We start from the raw sequence: 21,723 nt of genomic DNA on the forward strand, positions 1-21,723 counted from the left end.
TAGTACACGTGATATGATAAAACAGACTTATTTAGTTCAAATCCTGGGGCATAAAGAGATACACCACATCCTGTTGTTGCACACCATATTGCAAAGTTTAACTGATTCTGCCAAAATTGCATTGGATTATGGAACCAATCGTGCACCATTTTATCGCTAGTTGCCGTGACCCTGTATTTTTCAAAGATATCAAGGAATTCAACAACAAAATTAGCACCAGAGGCACTTACTAAAATCGACTGATTAGTAATGTAAGTTGATTTCTGATTTTAAGTTATGATATAGTATCTTTGTATATTTAATATGTATGTTAAACTCCCGGGAATAACAAATGGTCAGTCTATTGAACTGCTTCATACTATAGATAACTTGGATGGTCAACTTGAAGTCGCTATCTGCAATGTAACATATTACCCACGGTGGACCAATATAAGTGCTGCAAGAGGTAATAATGAGTTATTAATAGGTGAAATAGGTATTGATCACACTCACATTGTTATACCTGATGGGTATTACAGTGTATGCTCACTCAATGATGAATTTTTTAAGCCTTTGGGAGTTAGTCTCACACAAAATGAGTCGAAGGGAATGCTGAAATTAAGCGTTGGAGAAGATAATTTAATTCTTGCTGAGATGTTAGCAGAAACACTTGGACTTGCACACGGAGGATTAATACCACCCAACAATACAGTGCATGGAGATAAATTACCCGATTTAGTTCCCTATAAAGAGTTGTGCATCCATCTTGATCAAATAAGTACGACGGATAATATTCAACTAGAAAGTCCTTCAACTCTACTCAAACCTGTTCCAGTCAAAGATGAAAAATACAATAGCGGTAGAACGGAATCTTTCTCATCATTACAATGTAAAAAATGAAAGCGTGGTATTATTTCAGATCTCAAAATTTCTGTATTAGATGTAAAACATCAACCTGTACATATAGGATACTTCAGTGTAACACTCCATATTATAAAGGATTCGGTAAACCCGGTACCGATGGTAAGTTATACGCTTTACACTTACAAGATAATGTATACAAGCGGAAAGAAGTTGCATTCACAGGTAATCTAGGAGATTTAAGTGATGTCGACGTTAGTAGACTCCATAAAAACACTTCGTATAATCTTACTCGCAACGATGATAATAAATGGACTATGGTCGAAGCAAACATCGAGTGGCTACTGAATATCGTCATTACCCCACCGTATGTGATGATGGGTAAGGCACATAATTTAACTAAGATAATAAATAGTGGGATCATACTCGGGGCTTATATCCCATCAAAACGAAAAAGTGTGTTAGTCTCTCCCTGCCAGAAGACCCAGGTCATATGTTATTTAGTCGCCCGGCATCAAAAAGTGTTAGTTTAAATTTGGTTACTGAATTCAATGATATTAAACAGAACTTGAGTGCAATACCTCATCTTTCTACGCTTATTATTGAAGTCTTGTTCGGAATGCACCGGAATATGCCTTTGAAATATTACCAGGTCTATCGATTAAATGGCTTAAGAAACACGAGCGTCAACGTTGCAGTATTATTCATATCGGAGCATCACCCGTTGCAACCCTCGAGGGGGTCCAAATTATTAAAAGTGACAGCATTTCTCTTTCTAAGATATTCTTGCCGTATAATATACATTTGATAAGGTTGATGTATACTCTCAAAACATTTAAGCAAGACCAATTAAAGACTATTATATGATCGTAATATACACTATGGGTTTATATCCAGTGCTCGATGAAGCATTTGAAAAGATGGATACTGTTCATGGATTTCGATTACATCAAATAAGCGATATAAAACATCAAATAGAGAAGGAGAGGGAGTTTAGACTTGGATTGTATAAAAAGTATCGAAGAGCCGTGAATGCTCTGGACGGAGTTGACACCGCGCTTGTAGCAGCTGGCATGGGACTCGGTGTAGCAGGTGTTAGTTTATTATCAACTATAATCGCCGCGCCTATCGTGCTCGGCATGGAAATAGCCACTGGAGTCTCGGGACTGGCAGGAATAGCGATAAAATTCATTTCTCGTAGGTTGCAAAAGAAAGCATTAAAACACGATAGTATTTGGATACTCGCAGAAACAAAGTTGAACAGTGTTGAGGAACTCACCAAATACAACGTAATGAAGCATGAAATTCGATCAAAATCTTGTAAGACCAGCGGTATTAGCGAAGACAAGAAAAAAACAGAACAGGGGAGGCAACAAGCGCGTCAATTATTCCGTGCCAAAACCAAAGAACTGGTTGGAGATTAAAAATAGATTGCTTACTATCATTAGATCACATTTAGACAAATGCTTACATAAATATATAATAATGGAGAATTACAACCCAACAATCGACAAAGCTATTAAATGGAGAGAATTACCACAAGGATTTTATCATATCAGTGATGTCAAACCAACCAATACGGTTATCAATTGTTTCTTATCAATTTACAAGAAGAGTGTAGTTATATAGTCTGGTCTCCTAGTAAAATGGACGAAGAACTTAATAAAAATGTGGAATATCGCTTTATTGATAAAAATAATAAAGAATATTTTCATTACCATTTAGGCTCATATTGAACTAATGACAACATTGATTGGCCCCAGGTATTGGTGAGCTGGAGTCAATCTTATGACTATTGTTGAATCGCATAGTCATTTTTGCATAAAAAATTCCCTCTGTAGTGGTGGAAAAGGTATATAAATCTGGCTCCAGTGGAGTTGCGGCAGAACCCCTATTACCTATACTACTATCGTGTTTAAGCTGAATGCTACTACTCAGATTACTGGGAAGTTGACAAGTTATTGGACACAACATCTGCATCAGCCATTTAGACTAGGAAGGGACAATTTTGTTGTCATGTTATTTCCACATGAGGGGATTTCAGACACGAATGGGAGCTTGAACATGCCACAGAGTCACTGCCTATGACAATTGACATATATATTTTTTATTCATGGAGAAGGTTGGCCATCAGCCCATGTTCACAAACTCGGCAGGGTGTGTTGGTCAACAACATAAACAATTAAAGAATAAATATTGCTATAGACCTTAACAATATCAATTTCTGATATAGAGCGGCAGCCCAGAGCACTTTGGTCAAACGAACAAGGTACCAATATCCGAACACAGGAACATTTACTGTGTAACCCAACATATTCATATATGGATGTCTGCCGGGGAGCCCCTGCTGCGTGTGGCCCCTGGCCCCTGGCCCCCCAAAACAAGGGACCATTCAAGGGCTGGATCAAACACTGGAGGTACCACATGAAAGTAAGTGTAAATGAACTGGTTCATCTCACAGAGTACAGAATGGGCCACGCCAGAAAAATTTTCCTCTGCATAAGGCCTTCCAGACACCCCCAAAGAGGGTCCCAAAATTTGGGCTGGGTTAAACATTGGAGGTACCACATGAAATCAACATGAAATGAACTATTACACTCTACAAACTAAAAAATACCCATTGCCAGACAAATCCTCCTCTGCATAAGGCCCGCCAGACACCCTCACCCCACCCCACACAGTTGACCCTCTGTAATCCCAGTGTGCATAATGAAACATAGGAGGCAGAAGAGCATTGGACATCAGCTCTGAGAGTCAACAGATGGTCAAATTTATGTTTTGTTCTTAAAGATGGAAGGATTTTAATCAGATTAAAATCACATGTTTATAAAATCAGGTCTCTGAATACTAGTATTGATATCATAGATTAGGCCTATCGTTGAAATGTAATGCAAATGGCATGAATCTGATTCTTGTGAATATATATCTGATCAGCTATGAAGTCCTCAAAGCCTACTATAGCCTGATAGCTTGGCTATGGATTCCTACAAACCCAAACATTCTTAGGTAGTCCTCAAAGCCTGCTATAAGAATGGTTAATTGTGTTTAAAAACCTATAATCTCTGTTTATTTAGCAAGTTATATCATCTAAATAGCTGAATTCCGGCCAAATATGTCCATATTTATCAATTTTACATAGACGTCTTTTCTTTCTTATTTTTCATTATTGTAGTACATGTATGGAATCAAGTCACAAAAACGCAAATGCTAAAGAAAAGCATGCATTCCATGCCAAAGTTGACTTTTATGCAAGCCCCATGCATTTCACTACCCAAGAATGGGTATAAAAACATGTGCGTTAACGGGATTCCATATGCATTGTCCATATGCATCAACCACTCAGAAAAACAACAAAATTACGCAATTATTCAACATTATGAAATGCAACGCTTGTCCGAAAATGAGTGTCTGCGAGCCATTGGTGTGCTTGAAGAACGATCGATTCAACATGATGTTGAAAGGCAATTTAACGTCCACAGAAACACCATTTGATGTTTATGGCAATGTTGGCAACAGACGAATGCAGTCAGAGACCATCCTCGGACTGGCAGGCCACGCGTAACCAATAATCGACAAGACAACTGGATTCGAACAACACACCTACGAAATCGATTCTAGCCAGCAACAGTGACTGCAAGAAGCATCCCTAGCCTTCGACGAATATCTTCACAAACCGTTTGTCACCGCCTCAGATGTGCAGGGATTGTCACCACACTCGCCGGACGTCCCATTTTGACAGGAAACCACCGTCAAGCACGTCTACAGTGGTGCAGACGGCGTCTACGCTGGACGGTCATGCAGTGGGGACAAATTCTATTCACTGACGAGTCTTGTTTTCACCTCAGCCACAACGATGGACAGATTCAAGTGTACCGACGTCGAGGTGAACGTTATGTCAATCATTGTGTCATGGAAGAAGATCGGTTCGATGAGAATCCATTATTTATATATTGCTTATGAAGGGATTGCCAGTGATTAACACTGACCCTGTATTCAAATAGTACACACCTTGCCATTGCCTATATTTAAGCCCTGTAGCTGACCTTAAAGAGCAGCCAAGTAAAGGGAGATGTTATGTAATTGTAGCTTGAATATTTGTCAATATTTGGCTTGTCGGGAATGTTTGTGAATAGATGTGCCATGTTGGCAATGTATGAAACTTTAATTGTATATGCCATGTCAGCAATATGTCAATAACAAAACTTGTGCATTGAATGGATTACAATGGATTATGTGCAATGACAATTTTAAGTGAATCTTGTTGGGACATGAGATAATATTTTAGCATGAAGTAAGAATTTATAATTGTAATCACTGATACTTGCTCTTGATTTTTTCGTCTAATGCTATGTTTGATTCGACTGCCAGAATTCAATAATTTTTAAATTTAGTATGATCTCTCTTTGTTATGTATGGAGACTGTATAATGGATTCACTCATAAGAAATATAAAACTTTTGCTGCATTGGATGTACAAAGAATTTTCTAGGAAAGCAAAAGATTATATTCATCTTCAATAAAACTAACCCTCTTCACATATGGACATAATCTTTTATTTCTAAGAATATCACAATATCCATTTGTTTTCATTGTAAAATGATGAGAGCTACAATAACATTGTGATAATGCACTACGTAATTTTGAAAGCGTAATATTCTTTAAATACAATTCTGTTACAAATAAGTCTTGTTTTTGAGCCATAAAAAAGCAAAGACAGCCAATTTGTTTTTGAGACACATTTCCTATTGCCATAATTGTTGCTTGTAATAGCAAATTATTGTTAATATCTAATATGTTTTAAAATCAATACCTATCCTGCATTAAATATTTTATCCGATGGTTGGAGGAAGGTGTACTTTTAGTGTTGACTGGTTCATCTAAGCTTCGTGTGTGGGTAATCGTAGCAACATCAGAATAGATCATTTGCACACCAACAGCTACTGCAAACTGCATGAAGGCCGACTGGAATAGGACCCACAAGTGCTTGCTATACGAGTTAAGGATCCTACCTCTGGTAAGTCACATTACCCTTGGGTAATGAGAAGCCAGAAGAATCATTCTTCCAAGCCTGACAAACAAAAATGTACACTTTGTTCAGACACACCATAGATGTCCTGTGTCTTCTCCTCATGGACTGTGTGCACTTGTGTAGACTTGCAGGGCTAGAACTGAGCAGAGGAGAAGTTTATTCATTTTTGGATCCAACAAAAGAATCAAATGTTTAAAAAAAACCCAGTCCGGTTGCACTGGCAGCTGGTTTTTGGCAATGAAAACCCAGTAAACACCTAAATGGACTGTCCCACGTCTGCCCTGCTCATAGCAGACTGTCATGACATCAGGGCATGGATTACACAGAGCCTCTCAGTTGCTGTCAATGCCAACAGAAAGATTGTTTTCCCGATGAGGCTTGACACCTTGATGAGATTGATATGGCTGCTGACATAAGTGTTCTGTAGCCTGACGGCACGCTGCAGCTTGTGATCTTGGAGATTTTCTGATCCCTAAGGACCACAAAAAATGGTTGATGGCTGCTAAATATTTAGCAATCATTGCACTCTTCAGTCATCACTTTAAACAATGGTAGACCAAGTCTGCAATAAATGCCATGGGTTCCTTCACAGGTAGCAAAACAATGTCTTGAATGACCTCATCATACGGATATCTAATTTACCGCCGCCTGTCAGGAGTAGCCTTTCACCTTCAAGGCTTTTCTGCAGGCGGTCCAAGCATGCATAGAGCGTACGCTTTTAGTCCTTCCCACTAGATATCTACTACCCATGCCAACAGAGGAAGTTCATAGAAATCCCTGTATCCATGCAGAAGCAATGTGGATGCCAAAGTCTGATGCAAGTCTACAATCAACTCCTTGATCTAGCCTGCATGCCAATAAACCTAACCACCTGATGGAGACTGGGCTGTTAAAAAAATACCGAGACACATCAACGACACAAGTAAGGAGAGTAGGATGAGGGAGCTGGAGATCAACTCTGATCCAATCAGTGCCATAGGACCGGGTCGAGTTGCCCTTGTGTTGTCTCAGATGCCCCACTGGACGTGGGGTCATGGGGATGAAGAATGTCAGTGGTGTGGATTTCTCCATGATGTCCGAAGCTGCTCCGTACTTCGCTTCTGGCACACCTGAAATATAACTTGGAGTCTGTGAAATTAAGTGTTCGACACTAGTCACATCTAGCCAACAAGTGGCACACAAACACTCATCATTGGCTTCCTTGGCAGACTTCAAACTGACAGATCTTTGGCAATGAGAATTAAACATGCAAGACTGCAAACAAAGCAAAACATGCAAGAATTCGCACATAACAGAATAACCTTTCTTCTTAATCTATGTTACAAACACACCGACAAATGTTAAAATATTATGTTCACAGCGAGCCTGAAAAGAGGCACAAAAATATGAATGAGATGGGAAAAACTAGAAGGCAAAAAACAAAAAGCAGCAAAAATAATTTATCTAATACTTAAAATACATAATCATTAACAATATATCTTGTGTGTACCTCAGCTGACACATGGAGCCATATAGAATAAAGCCCGACTATCACAGCTCAAGGAAAAATGACAGGAAATCCAACCATGTGCTCGACATACAGTGTTTAAAGTTCACACGTGAAAACAAAATACTTCACTGCATCAAAATATGTATGAAGATGAATTAACAAACCAACAACATGAAACAGATTGTTAAATGAGACAACCGATGTGCAAACAGACGATGGCAAGGGATAGGTTTGACCTTGTTCATGAACAGGTCTCTCAAAGTATGCAGTTTTCATTCATGTTTTCAACATGAAACAGGAGAGAATGCAATATGTAATGCAGGATATGATAAAAATTAACATTTTGGGGGATTTATCTTGAATATGGCATATTCATTCATTTAATCCAATAATTTACGAATCATTTATATGCAAAACTACAAACGAACGATAAATTCAACCAAAAAAGCTTCACATCTAGGAATCATTACAAGCCAACATAGTTTATATACTACTTCTACTCCCCAAACCTCCAAACCATATATACTAAGCAAAATCTAAATATATTGTACATTTGTATACTTATCCTGCATTACTCCTTAATTCATTTACTGCTATATTTGTACAGAAAGACAAAGCTGTGTGTGGTCCAGCGGAGGAAGAAGTTGATCCAACTAGTTGTGTGGTTAATACATCACACAGCACCCACATGACCACGGAAGTGATGACGTCAAGTATCTCCACAGCTCTGCTATGGGTGGGCCAGTTTAGACATAGTAATGCAGGATAATTATACAAAAGTAAAAAATATTTAGATTTTACTAAATTTGTTAACTTATCCTGCATTACTCCTTAAGGTTTCTGAATCAGATGGTTAGATGTGATCCTCAAGAGTCCCTCGTAAAAAAGTCCAGGGCCACTAGGTAATGGTGCTGCCCTTGAGGTGTTGTTTGCTGCACAAAAACAGAAGAAATTCAGCCAAGAATTTGGAAGACACAGTCGTGGGATCCTGGTGTTTCTGCTTACAAAAGGACTCAAAGTCCCTGGATAGAATGTCTGTGCACCATGGCTATGGCTTCAGCTGCTAGAGCTGGATAGCCCTTGGCACCTAATGCCCTTTGAAGATGTACCAGGCATGCAGGTGAAACCTGCTTGGAGAAGGGTGTGGTAACATGCTGTGTGGATGGATCAGCAGGTTTGGTTACTCTGCTGGTTCTAGTGGGTCGGTTGTGGCCAAGTCAGCCCCTTGCCAGCCACCAAGGCACGATGAAAGTCAGAGCGAGGCTGTGGGCTGCTCTGATCTTTTGAAGAAGCCTGGGAAGAAGTGCATGTGGCTGAAAAGCGTACGCTCTTAGGCCTTCCCAATGGACGCTGAGAGTTTCTACAGCCCAGGCCTGTGAATCCGGAACCGGAGAGATATTAGTCCACATCTCAAAGTTCTGGTTGGTGGCAAACAGGTCTATGTTTGTATAGCTGAGATGGTGACACACCAGGTTAAAGGCTTCGGTGTGGAGCTTCCACTCTTAGGGGGCCATCTTATCTGGCTTGGATACAGCATCCGCTACGACGTTCTGGCAACCTGGGATGTGCTTGACGAGAAATTGCAAGTCCAGTCAATCTACCAGATGGGAGAACCGGGACATCTGCTGCAGCAGGGAGTAAGAGTTCCAAGTTGTTTATGTGTGCTCCTCATCTGACCACAGCCCTGACACAATATGATCGGTCCTCCAGATAAGCCATCCCTGAAGAGAGGCATCTACAAACAGGTGTGAGGTAGGTGTTAGCTCGTTTATGGAGACACCTCCTAAGACATTCGACTTCATCGTCAACCAATCATGGACTGATCCTGGCACCTGACGAGCCAGGAACTGCTGAAATGGGCGCAGATGTAAGCATCCTCTGGATTTCAGATCCTGCTGAAGTGAAGCACTCGCGCTGACAGAGTGTAGTCAAAGTTGGATCGTTTATCAGTGAGAGATGATACCATGGCAGAGGATGTTGGAAACATATGGGTCCTCTAAGATGGCCCAACTTTGCCAAAATCGGCCTAGCCTCCCACCTACTAGGGTGTCAATGACTGGAATGACTGGGGATGAGAGTTCTCAGTCATTGAGGTCCGTTGATTCAGCGCTTACACCTATGGTCACCAACTCTGCCCTGGTACTTATCCAGGTGAGGTTGGTAATTGCCCTGATGTTTTCCTCTACCCCAACCTCTGAAATGAAAACAGATGGTCTTTGAGAAAATTCTGCCATGGCCTGATAATTCCCAGCCTTGGAAAACTTGTGCAACGCATGTTTGGACACATGTTTGGACACATGCTTCAAAGCATCCTGAGTGTAACTAGGTGCGAGAGTGGGTCTCAGATATCTCTCTGATATCTCTCCATTGAAGAGGGAAGAGGCAGACTAGGGTTGACGTAGTAACCTTCTCTTGAACTCAGTGAGTGCTAGGTAGCCAATGCACTGACTCATAGTGATCTCCATAAGAGCAGCCTTGAGATGATTGGGCTGTTGGTGGGTCATAACGATCATCAGATGATCAATGCAAGTAGGATTAGTCTGACCACTAGCTCAAGATAAGGATGCAAGAGCTGAAACGGTTCTAGAGAGCACCGAATCTATGTTTCTACAAAGGCTCACTGTGTGTCTGGTATTCGAACAGTCGTAGGCTCAGAGAAGCCAGCAATGCGGTGGAGATCATCTTCCAACTCAAAGGCATGGATAGAGAAGTGTTCTTTCTTGAATTGAGGAGCCTCAAAAGCTGGCATGATCATGTCTTTCAGCATTGGGTCCAGGTGGACTGGAGGCGTAAAGGCATTGGAAGCGCAAAGGCGTGGAGCACCATGTAGTTGCTCAGAGCCGCTGACAGTAGTTGATACGCCTGGGTAAGCATTGCCATCTAGGAGTTCGGAGGTGCCAGAGGTGGCGCCAATGCCTGGGTGGTCACAGAAGTGTAGATAGGCACAGGAGCCTGTGTAGTCATGAGTGCCTGTCATTGTCTGCCTAGTTGTTGGTGTCTGAATAGACGTAGGGGAGGCCGTGCAGACAGGCGTAGAAGAAGATGGAGGCTTCCAGCCCAAAGAGGACAGCATAGCTACGACTATAGGTGTTGCAGGGGTCTCTTGGGAGACAGACATCCTAGGTTGCCTGTAGTCCGCTAAGTACGGTGCTTCCCTGATACCTTCCGATACTTGTAGAAGGCTGTAGGAGAGAGGGGAGGGCAGAAGCTACACTTAGCAGCTACTAGACAGGGGTTGGTACAGTCCAGACACAAGGGGTGAGGAATCCTGCAAGACTTGTTACCATGGCAATGAATACAACGGGGCATAAATCTGCAATATAAGCAGAGGTTATAATCATAATGTGTACATTCAACAATGAGAAAGTGCAGACAATTCTTAACCAAAACTTGGCAGTAAAAAGCTAAAATTAAGCAATGTGAAAGTGAAAAAACACTTTAATTTCCAGTAGCCACTATCAAGCGCAATATATTAATGCAACAGAAAAAATAAATGTAAGACATGAAGTCACAAACCATAGCAATGATATAAATCACATGTGAAACATTGAATTAAACAAAAAGCAAAGGATGTCAGTAGGTTGCTGGGGCTTTTGTTTTAAAACACAACTAGTCAGTCAGTGACAAGAAATAATGTGAAGATATGTGACATCATCACTTCTGTGGTCACATGGGTGCTGTGCGATGGTAATAGCCACACAACTAGTTGGAACAACTTCTTCAGCTGAAACTCACACTTTGTCTTTCTGTCAAAAAATAGCAGTAATGCATCAAGGAGTTATCAGGATAAGTTAAAAACTAACTCAAATACTACTTAACCATCAAAAACCTTGAAAAGAAAATCAACAGAAATTGGGTTAAGTCCAAACAATTCTCTCAATACACAAAGTAGAACTTTTCTTGCCTGAGATGCAGCTTTCTGAGCATGTTTATCCCATGAGAAAGTGTTATTTGAAGTAATACCCAAATATGCATTAAATGACACATGTAAAAACACATATGCCTCGTCACTTACCGTTGAGAAGATAAGAGCTTTGGCTTTTGGGTCTTCCTTGCACACTTTCTTGATACAATTGACCACTGCCTTTACCTTGGTCGAGTGGCTGCCCTGAACAGAGGACAGTGTCAAAGCATTTAGTGTGGAGATATTTTTTTTAATGAAATTAATATGTTAAATTTTCTCCATATAACTGATCATTTACACCATGAATTAACAATAGGCAGGTTTGTTATCCCTTGAATTTATATATCATTATCTGAATATATATAGTGTTATGTGCCAGTATATATGTGGCAGTGTCATTTCAATAATTTATCTGTATATATATGGTATTGGTTTTAGACAGTGTAATTGGTGTATTTTATTAGATCATGTACGGTACAAGTTTCCAGCCTGATTGCTCCAAGCTGAACTTGGGCTGGTAAGTTCTTTTGTTTATTGTGAGGGGCGAGAGTATTCTTTTGTCTTGCTTTTAGAGGGCAAGCTTCTATACTAACACAAGCACTAAGTCAGTCTACTATATACAGCTCTCTCTGGACAGTCACGACATGAGAGTCATATTTTGCCCAAGACTTTCACAGCTTCATCTTCACTATAAATCTCCAAAGGTTAGTTTTAATACTAGATTATAAACATTATGTAGGATGTAATATTTGTTTTAGTACAGCATGTATAATTTAAACATTATTTTAGTGTAGATATACTTGTGTGATTTGAGTGTATGAATGTAATTTATGTCATAAGTACAGTAACGATAATAAACACAGCATTCATGTTTATGATTCTCTGATGTAATGTACTATAATATGTTTTTATGATAAAGGCGACAGATATAAGTATTTGTGTCCGCCATATTGTTTGCCATGAGAAATGTGTGTTGTTTATAATCCTGAGCATATTACAGCACAGGTAATGTGTATATTTATGTAGGTTTATCTATGACATTCTATTTGAGATAATGTTGGTAGTAGGTTTAGATTGAATTAATATGGCAGTAGATTACTATGTATATTATTTTATGATATTTATATTAAAGTTAGAATGACATGTGTATGTTATTTATAGATGGATCTGAGTGACGAGTGATTTGGCCTACTATCACCTGAGTGCCATACATTCGGTAGGCATAGTAATTTAGTTATTCATTGTTTATATTTCATGTATGTATTATATACATCTTGTATATTAAAGTGTATTGATACAGTTGAAGTAATATGGAAAACATCATATAATAATGTGGTGAATGCATTTTAATTATTATATCAATAACGGTGATATGTGCAATGTTTTAATGTGTATAACTATTTGTTCAATTATGTTCCAGGGTGAATATTGGTATGGAAAATAAACTTGTGGCTTTTTGGTCGCAACTCACCCCCAGCAGGCGTTGGTCTTAACTGTGATATTTACACCACCCTAACCTGCTACATATATTATAAGTTATTGCTCATGACTTTTAGTGGCAGAAGATTTGCAAATTTTACAGTAAATTATATATTTATATACTTATCCTATCTCACACTATGCATTTCATTTCCCTAGCCTGTATTGGTCATACAACCCTGAAATATACACGAGGAAGCTGGTGCTAAACATGCTTCAACCAGAAGATTGTCACACAACAGCATCTGAAGATATGAACTCATGATTCGGGTAGATCACTGCGCTGAGTGAAAAGAACCCTTTACGTTACTAGGACACAACGTTCTAGGTCAAAGATAATGTCTCTTCGGATGAGTGTTGACTCTCCAATGAGTACTTGATCTGGGAACCTGAGTGTACAAATGATAAACAAAAGAGTGGACCTCAATCATTTATTCATGATGTTCCAAATGGGAGCACCTTCCATTGGTAGTGAAGATCTTGAAAAATAAACTGGTGGTGTAGGCGTGGTGTCGAGCCTAGGTCGAAGTAACAGGAGCCACCTGCGATGCATTCGTGGTTGTAGAGTCTCTGGGTTGTACAGTTGACTGTCTGGAGTGCTGCTGAAGAGCCACCTACAAAGACCGGAGAAGAGAATCAAAAAGCGAAACCAACAGGGAAGTCTGATCTCTATGATCCCATGAAGTCAGTAAGGGGGCTGTCCCTGGAGGAACCGTACTAGTAGAAGGACCTGCCGAGGGATGTTGAGAAGGAGGAGCCAGTGACGGAGAGTGCAACGCTCTGGGTGATCATTGGTCTGGACGCGTAGCAATGGGGGAAGCGGAACGTGAATGAGAGGAAGGTCGGCGTCAATCCTCATATTGATCCTCATCTCGATGTCAATGTTGATGTCGATGTGGAGGAGGATCATACCAATAGTAATCAGGCATTGAACAGTTATCCGAATAAGGGTGATATCAATGATCCCTGTAACAATCAGGGGAGGCAAACGGATGGTACCGCATGGGTCGATATCAGTGTGACGGAGACATTTATCGGTCCCAATCAAGCTCCCTGTCCTATCCATAGCTTCGAGATAAGTGTCGATAGGGATGGTGTTGAGATGGGATGGCAATCAATTGGAATTACGATGACCGTCGGTGGAACTGGAGAGACCATGGTCATAGGTGTAGGATCGATCTGTGGATGGATGACGCTCCGGAGAGTTGGAATAAGTCTCATCAGGAGGAGGAGGATCTCCCTTCTGTTTCGTGTTAGGTCCTTCGATGATCGAACCCTTGGTAAACGATCTTGAAAAAGTCGACCTGTAGACCATCTGTCTGTTGAATGAGTCTTGGAGTATCGATCCTTTGAATGGCAACCTTGGAAGATTGTTACCGTGACTAGCGAATGTCCACCCTTGCGATTCGATCCTAGTGGTCGATCTTTGGAGTGTCGTTCCCTGGTCGGGTGAGGTTTCTCCTGTCAATCATCTGCTGTGGGTCGGGAACGTTCCCTACTTCTCCTATTTCCAGTAGGCGACGTTGAAATTGTATGGGAAGAATCAAAAGCAACTTTGGTGGGTAAAACCAGAGGAGCCTGAAGAGAAGAGACAGGTCTTGGCGAAAAAAATGTCGACTGGTCAACTGTGCTATTCCATGAAGTTGATGATAGATGTCATCCAGTTGATGGTCGTTGAAAACCAACTGCTTCAGTAGTCGGATGTAGTACTGTAGAAGGGTCCATAGCAGTAACTGCTAAACCATGCACTTGTCTGATGTAGTTGACTGAGTGTTAGTCTTTGAAAGTGAAACGCTTAAATTAGTCGATAGTGAGGAGTTGGTGAGAATCTTGTCATACAGAAAACTGTCTGAGACAGCATCCTCCTTGAACAATAAGGATGTGATAGTAGAAAACGGTAGTTGCTTGACAACCGATTTTACAGTTGAATGGATGCAAGCTTTCATATAATCCCACTTGGGCTTCTTAGTAAACAAAGGTCCATGTTTGGTATCCCATGATTTTGATCTCCGGTCAGTGTTCCGCTTCTGACATTTATGTAGGTATATAGTAAAAGTCTAGTCTGATAGGTGGGAACATTCCAGATACCGGATTTGCAAACACCACGACTGCCAAAGCATAACATGTGAGGATCCACCAGTGAAAAAATATGACAAAACTTCTTGCAGGACAGACGTTATATCTGGTCCTTCCCCATAAAGTTTGCAAGAAATATACTTGAACTCCTGTCAAAAAACAAAAAAAAGAACAGAAAACGCAAGACATTTTCTCGAACAATAGCACATCTCCACATGGAGGCGAAAGAGAAAGAGAATGAACATGTCAGGTGATCAGACCACTTACGTCATGGTGCACAGGATTTTGGTGACCTGATTGTTGAGCTGGTTACCATGGTGATGCAAGGGGTGTTTGGGTGAAATGGGCTTAGATGCTGGAAACTTTGTTTTAGGACATTTCCACATAAGGATCGGAAGAAGAAGGATGAAATGAATAGTGTGAGTTAGGAAAAGTTTAAGAATTGAAACTCTCATAAAATGTTGTTGGTTGGTATGGCTATGGTAAGTGGCCGACTTTTCTGCCTGTTCTAACACTGTTTCCTGGATTCAAGAACGGAGCATTTGCCTCATTCAAGACATTCGACTGACAAATTCTGGACATTTGTGAGTGCAATGATTTGTGTACAGGGCCTGTTATTTATTGCTGTTGCCAAATATTTGTTGGCCTTTTGATTGTAAAACTAATACTGTGTGTTATTTATCAACTGTGTGTGGTTGTTTACTGATTTCACAACTTAGTTCCGTATGTACCGATGTCTGAATTAACTTGTAACAATAGGAGAGAAGTGCTATGTATGACACTTACTATTACTATTGTATCTTCTTCTTCTTCCTCAGCTGATTTCTTTGTACTGACATATGAGATGTCGGAATGATGTGTTGCCTGGCGACACAGGGCACACTTCAGTGAACGATTGCGCCCCCCAAAGCTGTATTGTTCCACCATAATCCGTATACAGTCCAGGCAGTAGCAGTGACCACACAGCAGAACACTCCACTGCACCAAATACAAAAGGTAGTTACCAGTACAGAATACTTCATTCCTTTATCATGTTTTGTTTATTATCTTTTTATCAATAGACCCTACCCATAACATTTCAATCCTATAAACTTAGGACTGAATACCTGTACAGTCCCAATATCATATCACAAACAAATCATATTGGTAGGCCTTCAACTGCTTTGTTTTGCTATGACCTGTGATCTTGAAGCCAATGTGACTTCAGTTTCCAATTACAAGTAGTTTCTCCTCAAGATGACCTGGCTGCTGTGGAACAACTTGCCCTGACGTCAGTACTCACTTCTACCCCAAGGGCTTTCTGACATATTGGGCAGGGATCAGGGTTGGAGCCATTCCCATCCTTCCCTTCCTGAGACTGAAACACATAACATGGCTCAATATAAATTATCTTTTGAGGCCATTTCCACCAGAGGAGACCTATTGCTGAAAAGGGATATAAACATGAACTCAGTGATGCGGGAAAGCTCACTGGCACTTCGACTGCCACTCATTGGAAATTTTAAGAGCCTTTCCAATATACACCAATCACATAATTAGTGCTGTTACAACATGAAGTTTTCATAATGCCAATACCTGACCTTGAAAGGGAGCTTCAACTTAACAGGTCATCAAATCTTACTCAGACACAGTCCCCACCCAAGAGATAATGCTGATCAGTGTTATCTTATTCCCATCATAAATACTCACTGACACTGAAGGAGAGTAACATTCACTGTTACCCAATCATATGTTGGAAAAAACATATAATTCATTAACTTCACCTTTGCCAAATTGGTTAGGTACAGCAGTTGTCCAAGTTTCTTCCTCAGCTCCACCTCTGCATTAGCCTTGTCTCCAACCAGGCGCATCCTGTGCACTGCCACCTGCACAACACAAACAACATGACACCAGTTAGCGAGATGGTTTGTCCTGTGGAGACTGTACATGGCATGTGCACATAAATAAACATGTAAAGATTGAGTGGAATGTATCTGCCCCCTCGCTGCTGGGATTGTTTGTTTGTTTTATAATCCATCAATTCTAATCCTCATCACTTAGGATTTTAGAATGTTTATTTCTTGGATTGTAAATGCTATAGTTACCAAAGAAATATATCGATCAAACATTCGTAATTGATACTGCAGAAGATATCTAGGTAGGTGGCTTTGTGTAAATGTAACATAAACTTGTACTGTGGCAACTAACATTTCACCATAAGAAGTGAATCAATGTCTGAGATGTAATACCTGTTATCTTCAAACATACTTGTCATTGATGGCAAAAGGGGAGTGCTGATGATGAATGTCTAAACATACTGGAAACTTCTGAAGGTGTTATCATCGGAATAAACTTTCTGCTTGTGCAGATTCACAGAAACAATGTTCAAGAAAACCAAGAAAACAGCATTTTCACCATTCCTTGCCATGGGCCACATTAGAAGTTTGTTCATATAGTTGTGAAAAGTAGGAAGTTAATGATGAAGAACATGAAGCAAGGGATGTAACTCTGGAAAAAATCATATTTATGGCACCAATTTTCACTCATTAATATTTGATGGCAGTTATTGTTTGGAAATGGGGAAGTTAAAATAAGGAAATTCACATACTATGTAAAAGGCAACAGCAGATCCCTTGGTCAATATGTGTGCAAAGATGATGGTATCTTTAACAGTTGTGCTCTTGGAAATGAAATGTGAAGCTCCACTGAATATCATGTCATGAGCCATTTGGAGGAGTAAAATGATTAATCCTTACTTCATACAGCTTGCTACAGTCAACATATGCTTACTATATACAGTTTGTAATGCACAAAAACTTACAATTTCAATCATCAAATGGAACAACTAAAGACCTAAACCTATGACATGACATCAATCAGTTTCATAGATACATGTCAAACATGTCATGCATCCATCAATCAGAGTCATATAAGTCATACATTGATCAATCAAGGTCATACATACATGGCATACATCCACCAATCAGTGTCATACATACATGGCATACATCCATCAATCAGTGTCATACATTCATGTCATACATCCATCAATCAGTGTCATACATACATGGCATACATCCATCAATCAGTGTCATACATACATGTCATACATCCATCAATCAGTGTCATACATACATGGCATACATCCACCAATCAGTTTCATACATACATGTCATACATCCATCAATCAGTGTCATACATACAAGTCATACATCCGTCAGTCAGTGTCATACATACAAGTTATACATCTGTCAATCAGTGTCATACATACAAGTCATACATCCGTCAGTCTGTGTCATACATACATGTCATACATCCGTCAATCAATGCCTAACATGCATGTCATCCATAACCTTCACACAGTGATTAGAAAGCTTCATACAGCATACAGCATACAGAAACAAGAGGAACAGCATGATGATAACGTGATGTTGTACCTGTCCTCTCTCTATTACATTTGGCTGAGGGATCTCTGACTGAGGTTCATCCTGAAGGCGGACACGAAGTCTGGTTGTCGCCATGTCAAGTTCATCTACTGCTGACACCTGTTCTCTGGCTGCAAGCCATACTGCTCTCAGAGGCTGACAGGATAACCATTCCAAAATATAACCCATTTCAAAACCAATATCAATTTTTAATGATAGTCCATTTTAGGTGAGATGAAGAATGTTGTTCCCAACAGAAAACAATCATTGGCATCTCTCTTCAGGACATCTGCAGTATTTATGAGCAGCAAATAGTTACGAAAGCAAATAAAATATGATAATGGTAACCAACTTTCCAGAGGATTATCATTTGCAAAAGCCTAAGGTCTGGCATAATAGCCCAATGAAATTGAAATGGTGAGGAAGGAATTTCAAAATCTGCTTCACATCCTATCTGTAACATATCTGTAACAGCGGCCATTCAGTACCGCTGAATAGTGACCAGTAGATGTTCTCAAGTATAATTGTAACGTTTATCCACATAACAGAAACTGATTGTCAGTAGGCTTTTACCATGTAGACATTTTATAAGGAGACGATTTGGATGAACTCCTACAATTGGTTTTCTACATGCCGACACTTGCAGGAATTATACAGATGATGGAATCCATACCCAGTCCTCAGTTCTCCAATTAAGGTTATTATAATTATGATTAGTTATCACATCTTACTCATCTTAGTTAGGTAGGTAGAGCTGTAGATGACTGTACCTTGAATTCCTTTTTCAGTGCCTCCAAGTGACGTATGTGTGCAGCTCCTGCATGAAGCAAGTTCTTCTGATGATGTGGCACTATAATATAGTAGAGAATCACTTCAATTATTTTGTACAGATGAGTCAATAGATTGACATCACAGGGATTATAGCAAATTCAATGTTATATATTCTATCCTAAGTTTAGACCAAAATGTCAGGTCTGTGGGTGATGTATGACTGGAATTGGGCACTATGAACATGCTTATACTGCTGAATACACAAAGAGTAGTGCCACTCCATGTACCTCACCTGCATAGGTAGTCAACAGTTTAAAAGGTCAACAAAGACGGACAATTAACAAAAGTTGCTGTCAGCATTGATATTTGATAGCTAACAAAAACCGATGATTTAAACAAAATATGATGTCACCTTAAGGCGAAACACCCAAGCCCAAGTTCATCTTGTCAATTTGGCAATGTCAAATATAGCTCAGAATATAAAACATTTGCTAAGATTGAACATACAGGTTTACCCATACTACTAGCTACACATGTACCAAATTTCATTCCATCTTGCAAACATATGGTAGAGTAAAAATATATGGTAGTGTAAGATAAAAAGTTTCAGCTTTCATATGGTTGAAGTGCAAAGGTAAAATTCAGGGTCACAATTTGAAACATTGTTCAAAAACAGAACATATATGTTCAGCCCAAATACTTACTACAAAATGTATCAAATTTCATTACATTCCAATAAAAAATGTTTGAGTTATGGCCATTAAACGTTTTTTCAATATAACTAACATGGCAATCATATTGAAAATCAGTCCAGAATATCTGGAACCAGTGTCATCATTGGTGTGAATAAGCATGTGAAATTTCACCTTCATTGGTCAAGGAGTTTCTGAGGATGCCATTTAGAAAGTGGTCAAATCTAACAAATGTATTATTTCTTTGTAAAGTACAGATTCTAGTCCTTTTTTTGGTTGAGTACCGTCCAGGATTCAAACCCACACTGCCAGAGTGAGGCACCTAATCGCCAGCACACAAAGTCAGCGATCCAAACCACTCAGTCACCGAAGCTTCCACAAAAACGAAAGTCCGACAACTTGTAATCTAGATCTCGTATTTTGTTTACCCCTCTGACAAGTGTAAATTGGCTAGGCTCCCATGGCCGAAAGCTATGAACACACAATGCCATTTAGAAAGTGGTCAAATGTGACAATGTTATATTTGGGACAACACTTTCTTTGTAAAGTACGAGAATCAGTGTGATCGAAATGCAAAGGTGAAATCAAGGTCACAATATTGACAAAACGGAACATTTACGTTGAGCTCCACTACAAACTACACATTTATCAAATTTTATTACATTTTGAAAAAAAGATAGTTGAATATCAGTCATTAACAGATTTTTCAATATGGCTGCTGTGGTGGCCAAAAAATTATAATGTCGTGAAAAACGGAGCTAACATGTTTGGCCACACTACTAACTACATATGTACCAAATTATCTTTTGAAAAAAATGTCTGAGTAATAGCCATAAATCTAACAATAGTTATCATTGTGTATAATTCTAAGAATACTACCTCTAACACATCATAGCCATAAATTCCTGTTTATGCTGAGAACCACATTACAAATTTAAATAAATTTTCAACAGACGTTCTCTTCACTGCCCAAATATCTAATAGTTGTGAGGGAAACCCTATCCCTTGTCAGAGATGCCACTGTGCATGTGAAAGGCGGGAATCACCTCATTTCTTTCAACCCATGACCCTCATCAACTAGAGGTGGGAGGGATTAATTCCTGATGTAATAGAGGTAGCATTCTTAGAATTATACACAATGATAACTATTGTTAGATAGTTCTTGTGAATACCCTACCTCTATTACATCATAGCCAGCATACACCAGAGGGACCGGTGGTATCTGGTATTTAGCACCCCTTAGATACTTGGCTTTTGTGAAGTGGGAATACAAGGATTGTATACAAAAGGGACCAAACGGGATATGTCTAATGACCTACCTAACTTCAAGGCTAGACATAGAGAAAACGTCATATTATGAATATAATATACATATCTTTAGCCACAAATGTGATACTTAGACATAATATGATGTCACATCCGGTGATGACATCACCTGTGATGTCACTTCCGGTTGTCATTCCATGACCTCGTTTGCGATATATGTCTTCTATGATTTCATACCACCTTATGACGTAGTTTCCGTTATGCCCTTATGGATAGTGATATTCAACATATTTTGAAGTTAGTCCGGACATGAGGTCTTCCATAACGTTACTTCCAGTGGTAGTACATCATACATCCTAGATTATCATGTAGAAACCGTATATCACTTGTATCCTTTCGATCTATGATTTCAGTGTTGCCACTTGACTTGTCTACTATCCAATAGCAAACTAAGTACAGAGGTCAACTTACCCTGAGTTCATGAGGTATTATGAAATCTTCACACACACACACACACACACACACACACACACACACACACACACACACACACACACACACACACACACACACACACACCAAGTTCCCGAGAGAAGAAGGGGTGTCAAGGCTACTTGGAGACTATCACCTGGGCTGCCACCAAGGGTCCCAGTGTATACAGTGCATCCAGATTGGTCTGTATGTCTCGTGAGTTAAAGTTTGACAATGTGTTATGGGACTTCCACTGGCGGCTAGCTACGACTTGTTCAATGGAGACTGTATTCCATATGGCTA

General features: G+C 39.8%; 1 protein-coding gene across 4 annotated transcripts in view; it reads right to left on the minus strand.

Annotated features, from left to right (window-relative positions):
- The window catches only part of LOC139473774 (E3 ubiquitin-protein ligase SHPRH-like), a 361,380-nt gene that overhangs the window by 81,060 nt on the left and 258,597 nt on the right, over positions 1 to 21,723 (minus strand). For 2 of the 4 annotated variants that reach the window (XM_071256526.1, XM_071256527.1), the window contains exons 24-29: positions 18,991 to 19,070; positions 18,233 to 18,376; positions 16,580 to 16,681; positions 16,099 to 16,173; positions 15,603 to 15,794; positions 11,373 to 11,465 (exon numbers count right to left, since the gene is read on the minus strand). In XM_071256526.1, the coding sequence (XP_071112627.1) occupies positions 11,373 to 11,465; positions 15,603 to 15,794; positions 16,099 to 16,173; positions 16,580 to 16,681; positions 18,233 to 18,376; positions 18,991 to 19,070 (686 nt within the window). Of the gene's footprint in view, positions 1 to 6,759; positions 6,978 to 11,372; positions 11,466 to 15,602; positions 15,795 to 16,098; positions 16,174 to 16,579; positions 16,682 to 18,232; positions 18,377 to 18,990; positions 19,071 to 21,723 lie in introns of those variants that run through there. The other 2 variants (XM_071256528.1, XM_071256529.1) reach the window with 2 other exon arrangements.

The sequence above is a fragment of the Haliotis cracherodii genome, unplaced genomic scaffold, assembly GCF_022045235.1.
Source record: "Haliotis cracherodii isolate W230 unplaced genomic scaffold, xgHalCrac1.p SCAF_3, whole genome shotgun sequence".
Lineage (NCBI taxonomy): Eukaryota > Metazoa > Mollusca > Gastropoda > Lepetellida > Haliotidae > Haliotis > Haliotis cracherodii.